Source organism: Podarcis bocagei (genome assembly GCF_964188305.1).
Source record: "Podarcis bocagei genome assembly, chromosome: 6".
Lineage (NCBI taxonomy): Eukaryota > Metazoa > Chordata > Lepidosauria > Squamata > Lacertidae > Podarcis > Podarcis bocagei.
Genome location: NC_138130.1, coordinates 47,662,797 through 47,677,360, shown reverse-complemented (window position 1 = coordinate 47,677,360; position 14,564 = coordinate 47,662,797). Strand labels below are relative to the sequence as shown.

The window sequence follows — 14,564 nt, the reverse complement described above, 5'->3', positions numbered from 1 at the left end:
GCGGCTTCCATAAAAACCAAAAATACAGTAAAATATCACATGTTAAAAACTTCCCTGAACAGGGCTGCCTTAAGATGTCTTCTGAATGTCAGGTAGTTGTTTATCGCTTTGACATCTGCTGGAAGGGCGTTCCACAGGGCGGGCGCCACTACCGAGAAGGCCCTCTGCCTGGTTCCCTGTAGCTTTGCTTCTCGCAATGAGGGAACCGCCAGAAGGCCCTCGGCGCTGGACCTCAGCGTCCGGGCAGAATGATGGGGGTGGAGACGCTCCTTCAGGTATACTGGACCGAGGCCGTCTTTGGGTGTGCTGTGCTTTCATGCTTAATCAATAGCTGTTCAATACTCTGAAACTAAAATAAGGGTGGATATTAGCTATTGGCTAATTCTATCTTCTTTTTAATTCTGTCTCTCCATGGTTTTTCATCTCTAATGGCCCATTCATTAGAAAGCAAGGGCAGACGCAGGGCAGCGCTAAAAGAAGCACTTCTCCGTTTTCATTAAAGTTAACTCTCTATTCAAAGAAATGAACATACATTCAGCCTAGTGGTCTCAGCAACACTTCCCAGCAGGTTTTTGCTGCCCCTATGGAGCAGTTGACAGGACTGAAGGTCCCTGCCTTCCACACTGCTCTAAGGCTCCTCCTCTCCCGGCCATTTCCCAAGCAGTCTCAAATTGCAGTCTTCACACTTCTGACCTCTGTTCTGCTCTTCGCATTACTATGCAGGTTCTTGGGGACCAGGGAGGAGGGGAGGGGAGCCTGTTGCATCGGGAGAGGGAGACTCCCTGGATTCTTCAGCAGCGTCTGAACTCTTCTCCGCCTGAACTCTCCTTGGTGTCCCACCACCAATCTCCTGGTCCCGAGCCTTCCTCCTCTGGGGTTTCCCTTGGGGGTTCCCTGACTGGTGCCCCCCACATTCATCATTGTCCAGCCAGTCCTTGACATGGGCTACACCGTTGATTGTCACATCACTAAAGTTTGTAGAAAATAAAGCAGACCACACAGCCAAACATCCTCCACTAATCCTTACAAATAAGATAGAATATCATGTCACATCACATTACTTAGGCTAGCAAATCATTTACAATATGTTGACTTCTATGGTTGCTAGAACTAACATTTATTTCCACTACTCAATTCAGAAGACATAAATATTTACATATTTAATAACACTATCTAAAAAGCATAATTTTCTGAAAACTTCTCCATATGTGTATGTTAAAGATATGCCTTCATATTATACTCAAGAACAGGTTATCGTTTTCACTATATGCCTTATGAATTCTGCCTCGGTTCAGTGTCTGGTGTAATCGGAGCAATCTTTTATTTCACAGAAATTTCCTGGAGCTTTAAACCTGCTCCCCAGCACAATGTTATCAGTGATCCTCTTTCTCTTCTGGTTGTGTTCTGTGGGTGGCCTATTTTGTTTTACATACATACTAAGATATGACTTTTTGAGATGCCTACCAGTGTTCTAATCGTAGTTATGGATGGCTAGTTATGTGCCAGAACTGGTGTCTTTAGAAGCAGATATACATCTCAGCATTGCATCAAAAGACATGTACAACCAGTTCAGTAGGATAAATGGGCATTGTGAACCATATGCAAAAGGAGATGTGCATTCAGATGTGTATCAACAATGGAAGTACACATAGAAGGCCACTTGCATGTGCAAATCTTCCTTACCAGATTGGGACAGGCATCTTTACAAAAAAATTACTGCTACTTCTCCTTGTGCACACTGGGTGCAGGATGGGCCACAAATTGCTTGCAATGAGGGCATGCAGTTCTTGGGTTAATTAAATTTTACCTCTTGACTGCTGTTCTGTTAAGTATAATTTTGGCAGTTGTAATATACCAGGAGAAAACACAAGTGGACCCAATCCTTGGGTTTGTAACAAAGCAACAAACATCAACTCGAATTCAATGAATAACATCTTCAACTTCTTAGTTCTGCTAGAAATTAAGCTTATACAATATCCAGCTACCGGTATGTAAGTCCCTCTAGATCTAGAATGATCTTTGTGTGATTTGTGAATACCTCCCCTGCAATTGAGCCAGATATTCACAAAATTATCTGCTTTGACATCCTAATTTGGTGTGGCAGTCTTTTGGACAGCGCTTTCTGCAGTATGTTTAAAAACTAACCCTACAAGGTGGACCAACTTGCTGTCTTCCAGTGCTTCTTCAAAAGATTTGGAAGTAGTGAACCAATCCAGGATAAGACCTTTGCTATTTATTTTGATGATGAATGTTTATACTATGCAGGAAGTCATGCTTAACAAACTGATAGGAAATATGTGTTTAATTGTACTTGGGTATCAAAACCAGAATACAAGCATACCATGAAAAGCAGCCTTTAGCTTGGCCCAAGATGTTTTCTGGTGTGCAGTAATTTCTGCAAAATGCAAATCCCAGGAGAAAGAATAGCACATAGGAAAATTAGACCTATACTGATAATAAAGGCATGTTATCTAAAATGTATTGCTAATATTTTTGTGTAAAAGAATTGTGAGTTTTGTCTTGTGGTACTGAATATACTTAAACTATATACCAAAAAATTGAAAAATCATCTAATGTGGATATTTTCTGTGCTCCCATGTACTGCGTGAATGATACGAGATAGTTACAATCTAATTTGGGGGAAAAATATTTATGAGCCAGGAATAAGTGAGCAAGTTTTATTACTAGTATAACTGACAAACGTGGGACGTTTTTGTGGAAGATAGCCGATGGGGATAATAACTTGGTGACAAAACAGAAAAGAGGTAATAATTCATAAATTAGCAGGTCATTAATCTTGTCTTTATGAGAGAACAAGCTAATTTATTTCAGAGAAGTTTGAAGCTGAGGTGCTATAATCTGTTTGATAGTCTGCTAATGTTGGAGGCACATAATACAATGCTGTGCTATTCCTGTTGTGAACTTGAGGTTTTTTTTTAAGCAGTAACAAAGAGTTCAAGGAAAGTATTGACATGGCAATGGTAGCATCAATTAGTTTCCAGTTGGTAAAGGTTTGAATTGCTACTGAACACCATTTTATAACAGGAAAATAAAATTACCAATGAATATACTATTTGTGCATTACAGTTATTTATAGCCTGCTATTCAGGATACAAATCCTTCCAAGGCAACTGACAGCATCAACTTTTTTAAAAAAGCAATAAACAATATAAAGCCATCAGGTTCCTTCCCACTTGACAGTGTTGGAATGGCCTTGTGTGGGGAGAGCAGAGTCCAGCTGGGACAGACAAGAGAAGGCTCTTGATGACTTCTTTGCCTGCCCGCTTACCTCTCCTGGAATCCTTCTTACAGGGCAGTTGGTGGTAGATGGTTGTGGTGGGAAGAGGTTAATCCAGCAAGAGTTGGGTTGGCGGTCTCTTTTGCTTGCTTCCCTTGCTCTCCTGAGCTTTTCCCCACAGGGCAGCTTGTAGTAACTGGAGCTGGGGTGGAGAGGTCCAGCTGGAAGTGGCTCTGCCATAGCTTCAGGAGCTGAGGATATTTAGATGAGATTGATAATGATGATATGGATCTCCCACTTTTTTAAAAAAAAAAACAGCTGCAGAGGAAGCCAAATCATACCGGGGCTGTGATGCAGAGGAGGTGTCCCCCCCCCCTTTTGCAGGGCACAAAACCACTTCTTGCTTCATGGGAGAAAATAAAAAGGAACTTGTATAGCACCTGAGTGGGTTTATTCTCAGAGTAAATCCTAAAGCCTGAAAGGTGAATTGGCTACTCCTTTTTGCTTCCTGCAGCTTAATGAATTCATGGTCCACAAGCAGACCTCTCCTCTTATTCCTTGACTACTAAGCTTCCTCAGGAGTCTTTGGTGAGCTGCTTTGCCAGAAGCTTTTTGAAGTATACTATGACAACCGGATGTGGGTGGTGCTGTAGGTTAAACCACTGAGCCTAGGGCTTGCCAATCAGAAGGTTGGCGGTTTGAATTCCTGCGATGGGGTGAGCTCCCGTTGCTCGTCCCCTGCTCCTGCCAACATAGCAGTTCGAAAGCACGTCAAAGTGTAAGTAGATAAATAGGTACCGCTCCGGCGGGAAGGTAAACGGCGTTTCTGTGCGCTGCTCTGGTTCGCCAGAAGCGGCTTAGTCATGCTGGCCACATGACCCGGAAGCTGTACGCCAGCTCCCTTGGCCAATAAAGCGAGATGAGCACGCAATCCCAGAGTCGTCTGCTACTGGACCTAATGGTCAGGGGTCCCTTTACCTTTACGGCAACCAGATATGCACAGCTACAAATCCTTACACCTTTTCCAATTTTCTCTCAAAGTTTCCATGTAAGAATTATTCTCTAAAATGATTTTTGTTCTCTAAAAGGATACACACACACACACACACACACACACACACACACACACACACACAGTATTCAAAGGTGCTGCCTCCCTGTCCTGACAACTCATTTGCAGCAAATTTAAAGATACCGTTGCAGGTGGTGTGTTAAGCCAGTATTTTTGGTACGTGAGGCTCTTAAATTAGTACTTGAATTTTTCTTTTGTCGCTGTTCAGTGATAGTACAGTGGTGCCTCGCAAGACGAAAAGAATCCGTTCTGTGATTCTCTTCGTCTAGCGGTTTTTTCGTCTTGCGAGGCAAGCCCATTGACAGATTAGCGGATTAGCGCTATTAGCGGCTTTTAGCGGCTTATCTGCTGATCGGATCAGCTGATAAGCGGCTTAGCGGCTTAGAAAAAGGGGGGGGAGGAAAAAATACCAGCAGGAACTCGCAAGACATTGTCGTCTTGCGAAGCAAGCCCATAGGAAATTCGTTTTGCGAAGCACCTCCAAAATGGAAAACTCTTTCGTCTAGCGAGTTTTCCGTCTTGCGAGGCATTTGTCTTGCGGGGCACCACTGTACATTGTCTTGCATTATGTATGTTAGGATCACATTTTAATGGTCTTAACTGTGTTCTGATGATTATTTCTAAATAGAAAGAATAAAGCCCATGGTATAAACCCCAATCTATAGTTGGTAGGTTGATAGCTACATAAATATAAAGAGCAGGGACAGGGAGGCTATTAGCAGAAGCCAATTAATTTTTCTTCTAATTCCTAATTGCAGTTGAGGTGCTTTTTATGTGATAGTTGTGAAATTAACAAACTCAGGTTGCCCTCAAATTCTGGTCCATTTTCCATATAGATGCAAGTGTCTAATCAGATTAATAAAATTACATTGACAATTTTAGGCTTTAGGCATCACCAGTACATCCATCTATCTATCTATCTATCTATCTATCTATCTATCTATCTATCTATCTATCATCTATCTCTCTCTCTCTCTCTCTCTCTCTCTCTCTCTCTCTCTCTCTATCATTTGTCTGTCTGTCTGTCTGTCTATCTGTCTATCTATCATCTATCTATCTATCTATCTATCTATCTATCTATCTATCGTACTTATATTAAAACTACTTATCCCTCTTCCCTCCTGGCAGAAGATGCTGCAGTTGAGCTTTCTACAATATTTAAACTAACAATGTTTATTTTCTCCCCACAGAAGTTGCAGAAGTTGAGCTTCCTATAACTTTTTTGCCTAAGTATCCTGGCCGATATCCTTGTAAGATTCTTCTTCAGTCGAAGTATGATGTCCGACTCTTTCATATAGAATGTGTGGTGAATACAAATACTGCCGAGGCTGAGCTAGAGTTTGTCACTCCAGCATATCAAGCAGTGACTCAAGACATTCCAATAGTATGTCCATTTAGCTTCATCCAAGATTTAAATAAGGCTAGTCGCTACTGGGTTAAAACTGCTGACTGAGCAAACACATAAATATGTGTATATAGAGGTGGAAAGCAGGGATGAGAGTTCTTCCTGCATTAAGTTAATCTTTACAGAGATTACCTTCTATAACTCTTGGCCACAAATGTATTATTCTACTAAAAATGGTATAAAAAGACATAGGCTTATCTTAAAATAAGTTAGCTCAAGGAAGTTATAGAAGGGAAGTTTTCCATCCCTTTCTCTCCCCTTCCCTGCCACCTGTGCACTCTTCAAGCCTCTCTGGAAAGTTGGGATGAGTCCTCCTGAGAAATGGGGAGAGTTGAGCTGCTGATAGAGAATGCCTCCAAACTGGGCAAACCTCTGATTGATTTGGGGTCATTTATGTTGAGAACCAAAAGGGATGTGGGTGGCGCTGTGGGTTAAACCACAGAGCCTAGGACTTGCTGATCAGAAGGTCGGCGGTTTGAATCCCTGCGATGGGGTGAGCTCCCGTTGCTTGGTCCCTGCTCCTGCCATACTAGCAGTTCGAAAGCATGTCAAAGTCAAAATAGATAAATAGGTACCGCTCCGGCGGGAAGGTAAATGGTGTTTCCGTGGGCTGCTCTGGTTTGCCATAAGCGGCTTAGTCATGCTGGCCACATGACCCGGAAGCTGTACGCCAGCCCCCTCGGCCAGTAAAGCGAGATGAGTGCCGCAATCCCAGAGTCGGTCACGACTGGACCTAATGGTCAGGGGTCCCTTTACCTTTAACTTTATGTTGAGAGCCACCCTAAGATCTTCAGTGAAGGGTGGTATATAAATTTAATAAAATAGATAAATAAATTTATCCTTCCTCCAGCAGCTTCCAATATCCCACATTGTTTAAGAGGGTTCCTATAACTCCCACTCTCAAGAGGCTTGAAGAAGACACTGGTGGATACACTGGGGAGAAGGAGGAGAAAGCTTTCTTCTGAGAACTCCCACCAGTTAACATTTCTTAGGAGACAGTACTAGATAACTGTATAGATCATGCGCCTTTATTCAAAACCTATATTTCCCACAAGGACTTCTGCTTCACCCCTTCATCCTTAATCACTGATATTCATTGTACCTTTAGATATTTCATTTGGATTCCCTTCTGTTTCAGACTAACATGAGTCAACAAGATTGGAAACTTAAAGCTCATTTAAAAGGATGCTGTTTTTATGGTCCCCCGCTTATATACGTTGCCCCAGGTGAAACAATTCCATACACCCTCATGTTTAAGCCAACTTCCGAATGTGTAATTACGGTAGGAGAACAAAACACATTTTTTCCTTCTTGTTTGATTAGCTTTTCTACATTTAATGAGAACTGGTATAGCTGTGGAATTTATAAGTTCTTATAATGCAAGGGTATCTATAAACATAATACTAACAGCATAGAAATGACATTGTAAATGTGGTGACTTCAAAACATTCCAAGGTAATGTGAGAATGTACCCATAAGCAAAAATGAACTAAGCATGTAAAGAGCTGAAGACTTTAAATAATGCCCTCTATAGTTATATCTATGTGTGATTATTATTGCTACTGTAAGCGTCCTGAGCATGATCTGTGCATGGAGTGACTGTGCCTGGCAGTGTGTGGCCTAGAAGTCAATGGGTATGGTGGAGTCATGTCTCCCCATTGTTCTCTCATAATATCTTGAAGGAAGGAGGAGTGGAGGCCTTTAAAAGGCCACACACACAAGAGTTGGGGCCATTTTGCCCCATGAGCTTCCCACTCACCCACCTGTCCGTGTTAGTACCTCACTAGACTGCTTGGGTCACTGACTGATGGGGCTAGAAAGTAATGTTTTCTTCCCAACCTCAGTTGGCCCTTGGATGTGTTTCTTCCCCAGCTTTCCCTCATTGAACTAAGGTGTTGTGTTAGTCATAGGAGAACATTTGTTACTACTTGGGAGCAAAAATGGCATTGGGCAGGATCGGCATAGTAAAAGAGGCCTTCATAAGGGTTTTGAGGGAAGGATTGGCTAAGGCACAGCCTAAGCTCAGGTTAGAGCCTCTGACTGGCTGGATTCAGCCTAGTCATCCAGTGAAACCCTGGATGCTTGACTTGCCGTGACAGGGTTTGACACATAATGTACATAGCCATGGAGGGTGTTTGAGTATTTCCGAATCCTGACAGAATGGCATTCCATCAGAAGGGTCTGAGTGGAATGAGGAACTGACTCTTGCCCTCCTGCCATGCCAACCCCACTTCCTGCTGTAATCAGTAAAGATTTGGCCTGATCTCACCCAACACCCGTATCTTGTCAAGGTTATTTCACCACTTTTACAGGGCCACAGATTGCATCTGGCCGGGCAACTTGACACCCACAATGCATCTCTCTGATACTTGTAGATGATAGCTGCCTAGCTATTCATAACTTTTCTAATTTATGCCAGACCAATGAAGTGTTTTGTTAAGAAATAATTTGGCCTCCGTGTGGCTGATTTATTTAGAATAAGCAGCCAGGTTATTACATTGTATGATAGTGTATGGTTTGTCTTGTGCAGTGGCGGTAATTGCCAAATGGATATATAGATTGTGAAGAGTGTACATTTGGCTCAGATGCCCTACTGCTTCTGTATTTGTATGCTTACTTTTTACATTTTAATGTTGTTCTTTCTGCAAGTCACTCTGGGGGTTGTACATGATATGTTCATTTGCTTATTTAATGAATTTCTAGACCACTAGGGCTATGGCCTGAGAAAGTAGTGTACGCAGTAGAGATGATACACAAAAAGGTAGACACATCATGTGGTATAAATCATCATGAAGAAGCACCTAAATTTTGTAAGTGTGACGTAATACCCTCCCCCATATATAAAACAAAATTGCTCCAAATCATATAGCTGAAAACACATTGAGGAAAGAGATTAAGGAAATATATAGTTTGAAATAGATGTTTAAGGCTCACTTGAATTCCTGCACTGAAGGAACTAAGCATAAGTCATTCAGTAATAATTAAATGATGGGGCCACCACCAAGTAACCCCTGTGCTTAACAAAGGAACTGATTTTACCGGTAGGCACACGAGCAGGGCCCCCAAAGCTGGATGTATTGAACAGACTGGTCCTTTAGATAACTTGTACCCAAGGTGTTAAGAGTTTTAATGGTCAGCACTAGCATTTTGAATTGGGCCTGAAATGGCACTTGTAGCAAATTGAAATGGTGCAACATTGGTATCACATGGTCTGACTTTACAACTTGCATCAAACATCCATGCAACTGTATCCTGCCCTCATTGAAGTTTCTGAATAGTCTTCAAGGCAGCTCTGTGTAATTCTTCATCCCACTAGGACATTCAGGTCTCATTTTGAGTGGACACTGAAGTTTTGCAGAAATATTTGCACCCTGCTGAATGTTCATTTCTTTCACTATCATAGGGGAAACTCATTTTGCAAAATGAAGCAGATGGCACAGATCATGTCTTTGTCCTGAAGGGGATTGCAACAAAACCTTTGGCGCTGGATTATCTTGCGATAGAGTGCCGAGTTAGAAAGATTACTCAGAAGCTCATAATGGTACCCAATTTTACCAATGAGGAATTGCACTACAAGGTAAAATTGTGCAGGTTTGAATACAGGTTTGAGTGAAAGTAACAGCAGTTCTCTGCCTAATGCATGTATTGTTATGATTTACTGGAGCATTTGTTATCCCACTCATCATTATGAAGGCTATCTGAGTGGCAGATGATACTAGAGTCACCTTGTCCTCCCTTCATTTGAAAATGTCATATTCATATTGGAAAGATTTGCCACTGCAAAATTACTAAAAATGAGTGATGTTTTAATTGTTCTTGATGGCTTCCCACTGCCCAGTGGGTTTTTTTTTTTTTTTTTGGAGTTCAGATCCTGCTCTTTTGCCACATGGTCTGGTCCTCCATTCTCCATAGTAGCAGGTTATTTGTTTGTTTGTTTAATTAATTAATTAATTAATTAATTAATTAATTAATTAATATACCACTGTATACCCAGAGGTCTCAAGGCGGTTCATCCACATTTTAAAAGGGCATAGGATGTCAATCAAATCAGCCAAAGGCCTGGTTGAAAAGGAACGCTTTTGCCTGGCTCCTAAAGGTGTATAATGAAGGTGCCAGGCAAGCTTCCCTGGGGAGAACATTCCACAGATAGGGAGCCACTGCAGAGAAGGCCTGTTCTTGTGTTGCCACCCTCCACACTTCTCAAGGAGGAGGCACACATAGAAAGGCCTCGGAAGATGATCCCGGGATCCAGGTATGTTATATATTTTGTGGTTTTCTATTCTGATTTTGTTCTGTGAACCATGCTAAACAGTATGGGGGATGAAATCATACCCCGGGGAACCCTGCATTGAAGCCTCCATGGGGCTAAAGAGCACTCCCCAAGCATCACCCTTTGGAAATGACTATCCAATTAGGACAAGAACCATCACAATGTGTACATAGGTAGCCGTGTTGGTCTGCCATAGTCAAAATAAAAAAATTCCTTCCAGTAGCACCTTAAAGACCAACTAAGTTAGTTCTTGGTATGAGCTTTCGTGTGCATGCACACTTCTTCAGATACACTGAAACAGAAGTTGCCAGATCCTTCTATATAGTGAGAAGGTGGGGAGGGGTGTTACTCAGAAGGGTGGTGGGAATGGGAGATAGGCAGATAGCTGAGAGAGCCTCTTGACGACTCTTAACGACTGTAATAGGTCTTACAGGAAAAGGCAAGGGGTGGGAAGGTGAGAAATGGTTTAGTCATGTATAGTGAGATAAGAATCCAATGTCTTTGTTCAGCCCAGGTCTTTTCATGGTTTTAAGTTTGGTAATGAGTTGTAATTCAGCAGCTTCTCTTTCCAGTCTATTTCTGAAATTCCTTTGTAGTAAAACAGCTACTTTGAGATCTTGTATAGAATGTCCTGGGAGATTGAAGTGTTCTCCTACTGGTTTCTCTGTTCTGTGATTCTTGATGTCAGATTTATGTCCGTTTATTCTTTGGCGTAAGGTTTGGCCTGTTTGTCCAATATAGAGAGCTGAAGGACACTGTTGGCATTTGATGGCATACACAATGTTAGACGATGAGCAATTAAATAGCCCCGAGATGGTATGTGTGATGTTGTTGGGGCCAGTAATGGTGTTGTCCGGGTGTATGTGGCAGCAAAGTTGGCATCTGGGTTTATTGCAGGCTCTGGTGCCAGTGTCTGTGTTAAGTCTGGTTGTAGTATTATTGTGGGTTAGGAGTTGTTTAAGATTGGGTGGCTGTCTGTAGGCAATGAAAGGTCTTCCTCCCACAATGTGGTGCCACTCAGCCCTAAATTGGGGCAGCCACTCCAGAAGGATACCATGGTTGATGGTATTGAAAACTGCAGTGAGGTCAAGGAGAATTAACAGGGACACATTTCCCTCTCTCTCTCCCAACACAGGTCATCATACAGGGCGACCAAAACCAGGCCTAAACCCTGATTCAAATGGATCTAGAAAATCAGTTTAATCCAAGAGTGCCTCTTCCAACAAAATACTTTAAATAATTTCCCCTTCACTCCTGTTTTCTTCTTTTCAAAATGTTCCTCAACACAGAAGTTTCATTTTTATATTTTTATTAGGTATATAATATGTGATGACATCTGTTGAAATATAACATGTGCTCCTTATCCAGATTCATCAAATTTGGCATGCTAGAAATGCAAATAGAGCACACAATGAAAATTCCCCCTTTTATTTTGACATTTTAAAACTTTGTGGTAATAGCATGTTAGATGCACACTTTGTATAGCTAGCAAGCTGTAACAATTTATAGCCGTCTTAATATTTTGGATTTTATATTGGCATTCGTGCTCTTTTTTATGAGATATTTGAAGCCATTAATTTAATACTACTGCCATTTCATTAAAAAGTTAATTATGCCATGCATATGTTCCTCAGGTTACAAACAAAGTACAGTGCACCTGATCTGTATGGAATAAGATGATGTAATTCTCATATGGTACAACGAACTCTTTGCAGGGTGGCTATTTCCAGCAGTAGTTTATAAAATTAAATTCTGTGAATTATATACTTTTAAACCTTTACATAGTTTGTGATATAAAGTATGATATTCAGGGAAAATAGAGATGATTGAAGATTTGAAGTCTTCATTGTAATGAAAAATAGTTATGAAAAACATTTGATAAATGAAGGTAAAAAATGATTGGACCTCTGGTTCACAGGTTTGCAACTCACATATATGTACACACTTGCAGTGAAAATAATTAATTAGTGGATAGCCAGCAACAATGGAAAGCTTCAGTGAGATTCTGTTGTGACAACAGTTTAGCCTGGAGGACTAACCACTTGTATGTTGAACCCTTGATCTTCATGGCTTATTAAATCTAGCAGGGAAGAAATATCCAGCTGGGTCCAGAAGGTTGTAAATGCCCACTTGAAAGAGGAAGTGGTTGCAGATTATTTAAAAGAAGTGACAAATTGACTGCTCCTGCAGAAATGTAACCTTGACTCAGAAGATGTTAATAACAATAGGCTGGCAACTAGCTTTCCCTTCTTGGGCAAGGTGCTCAAGAGAATGGTGGTTATTCAGCTCCAGACATTCTTGGATACTGATTTTCTAGATCTGTTCTGGTTAGGTTTTAACTTTGCTTTGGGACTGAAATTGCTTCGGTCACCCTCTTCAGTGACCAAGAGAGAAGCCCTCTTGATTCTCCTGGATCCTCTCAGTGCCTTTTGATCTCATTGATCATGGCAGCCTTCTGGATAGGTTCTCTGAGTTGGCATGGGGGGGGCGGTGGCACTTGTTTGGTTCTGCTCTTGTTTGGCTGGCCAATAATAATAATAATAATAATAATAATAATAATAATAATAATAATAATATATTTATTTATTATAATCTGCCCCCTTTGAAATTATTTAACAAATAAAGCAAAAACTACTGGAATGGAATGAAAGAAAATTGTCCCTACCTCGCACCCTTGCTTTTTCCATATACCATTATCATTCTGTTGTTATTCTTTCATTTTCTTACCTGTACTTCACCATAAAGCGAACTTTTAAAGATCTGGCACATCTGTTTCCCTACTTCTTCCTGTTCTCATCACTCTTTTATTTCTGTGGTAAATTAATAAAAACAACTGATATATACATTTCATCCTGCCTGGAAACCATGCCTTTTGGCCTGTTGACATTTGAGATGCTGGCATAGTCCTCAACTAAGGTCCCCAATCTTCTCTACAGAACTCTGAAGAACTCACCAGAGATCAAAGCATCCTCGTGCAAGGTTAAAATATGTGCCTCACCCCCTTAAAATATATTTCATGCACTCTCATTCCCAGATCTCCAGCAGGTTAATATGAACAGTATCTGTGCTATGCATTCACATATTCACCAAGCATTTTCTACTGATGTTGTTTGCTCTTTTTGTTGTTTTCTTTTGTTGCGTTGTCTTAATGTGCAGTTTTGTGATAATTATATTGTGCTTTCTTTGACACAAGCTGCTCTAAGTGCTTGGAGAAGGATAAAAATTATTTATTATTATTATTATTATTATTATTATTTTAAAAAATACATTTATATCCCACCTTTCATTCAAGAAGCTCAGCGTGGTGTAATGATTCCACCACCCTTCCAATGTATCCTCACAGTAACCCTGAGAGAGGTTAGGCTGAGAAGACACCACACTGGCTCTTGTACAAATTATAATATTAGACCCTTGTGGTATAGTGCCAGGGTTAAATGGCTTCCACACAACTTTGTATGTATGTGAAGGAGTCTTTAAGAGCCTGCCTCAGCACTTTTGCTAGACAGAATGTGTGCCCTCTGAAATTAAGTTTGTGTGTGATTCCAGAGCCATTAAAAACAGGTTGTGAAATAGAATCCTTATTCCGTTATTACTTATTTATGTAGAATATATATATATAGATCACTTATTCAGATTTTCTTGATTAAGAGTTTTTTTGCTTCCCTTGCTAACTCCTGCATAAAATGCAATTCCACTGTAATGCATTTTTACATGTTATTTTCATTAAGATACACACTTTTATGCACATCCTAGTACATGCATTTTTGTGCATATTACTTGGTTAGAGAAACACTGCAAAATTCAGACAAGTGTGAATTTCGAAGGATGGTTCTGCTTCAGTTCTTCTGTTGCTTCAGGAAGCACAAAGTATGTAGTTTCCCCTATACATGTGAACCAAATAAAATTTCTCTTCCATCTCTATTCCCTGCTGGAGAGGAGGGAATTTGAACCAGCCTTGTGGAGTGCAGAGGTGATTATTGGTAGGGCAGAGGTGGAGGCTGTTGGCTGGATTGAAAGACTCCACAGGCCAGGACTAGCCCAATTTTCTCCTCCCTGTTTTAGATTGCTCATTTAGCAATAGTCAATTGTTAAATCTCTCTTTTTTCCTCTAATCTGTTCAGAGCTGGTGATATTATACACACCCTGAAAGAAATTTAATCAGTATACACAATGTTTTAGTTGGTTTAAAAATTCTAGAAAATATTGTGAAGCAATATATATATATACTTTAAAAAAATCCCTGAAACTATTTTTATATTTAATTTTTCCTTGTCTGTGCACAGCTGATGCCAGTGGTGAGGTGAAGGCCCCCTGTTGTCAACAGCTGCTTTCAGCTGAGCCTGGGAGAATTTGGCTGCTTTCCTTATTGCTGTCTGCTAAAAGAAGCAGGCTCTGGTTTCTCTTCCTGTCAGTAGCTGTGTGAAAAGCAGAGGAGATATGCACAAATATTCAATCCCCTTAAGGCTTTAAATGTAGTTAAATGTATTGCTGATATTTAACCACACTAGAGCCTTAATGAAATCTGAGATTAATGGTTGAGCATTGTTCCTATTCCCAGGTAGTATCTGATTGGTTTATT

At 40.7% G+C, this 14,564-nt stretch overlaps 1 protein-coding gene across 2 annotated transcripts in view; it reads left to right on the top strand.

Annotated features, from left to right (window-relative positions):
• The window catches only part of CFAP47 (cilia and flagella associated protein 47), a 185,850-nt gene that overhangs the window by 85,368 nt on the left and 85,918 nt on the right, over positions 1 to 14,564 (top strand). For both annotated transcript variants that reach the window (XM_081197772.1, XM_081197773.1), the window contains 3 exons: positions 5,501 to 5,694; positions 6,854 to 6,997; positions 9,119 to 9,292. In XM_081197772.1, coding sequence (XP_081053898.1) covers positions 5,501 to 5,694; positions 6,854 to 6,997; positions 9,119 to 9,292 — 512 coding nt within the window. The remainder of the gene's footprint in view (positions 1 to 5,500; positions 5,695 to 6,853; positions 6,998 to 9,118; positions 9,293 to 14,564) is intronic.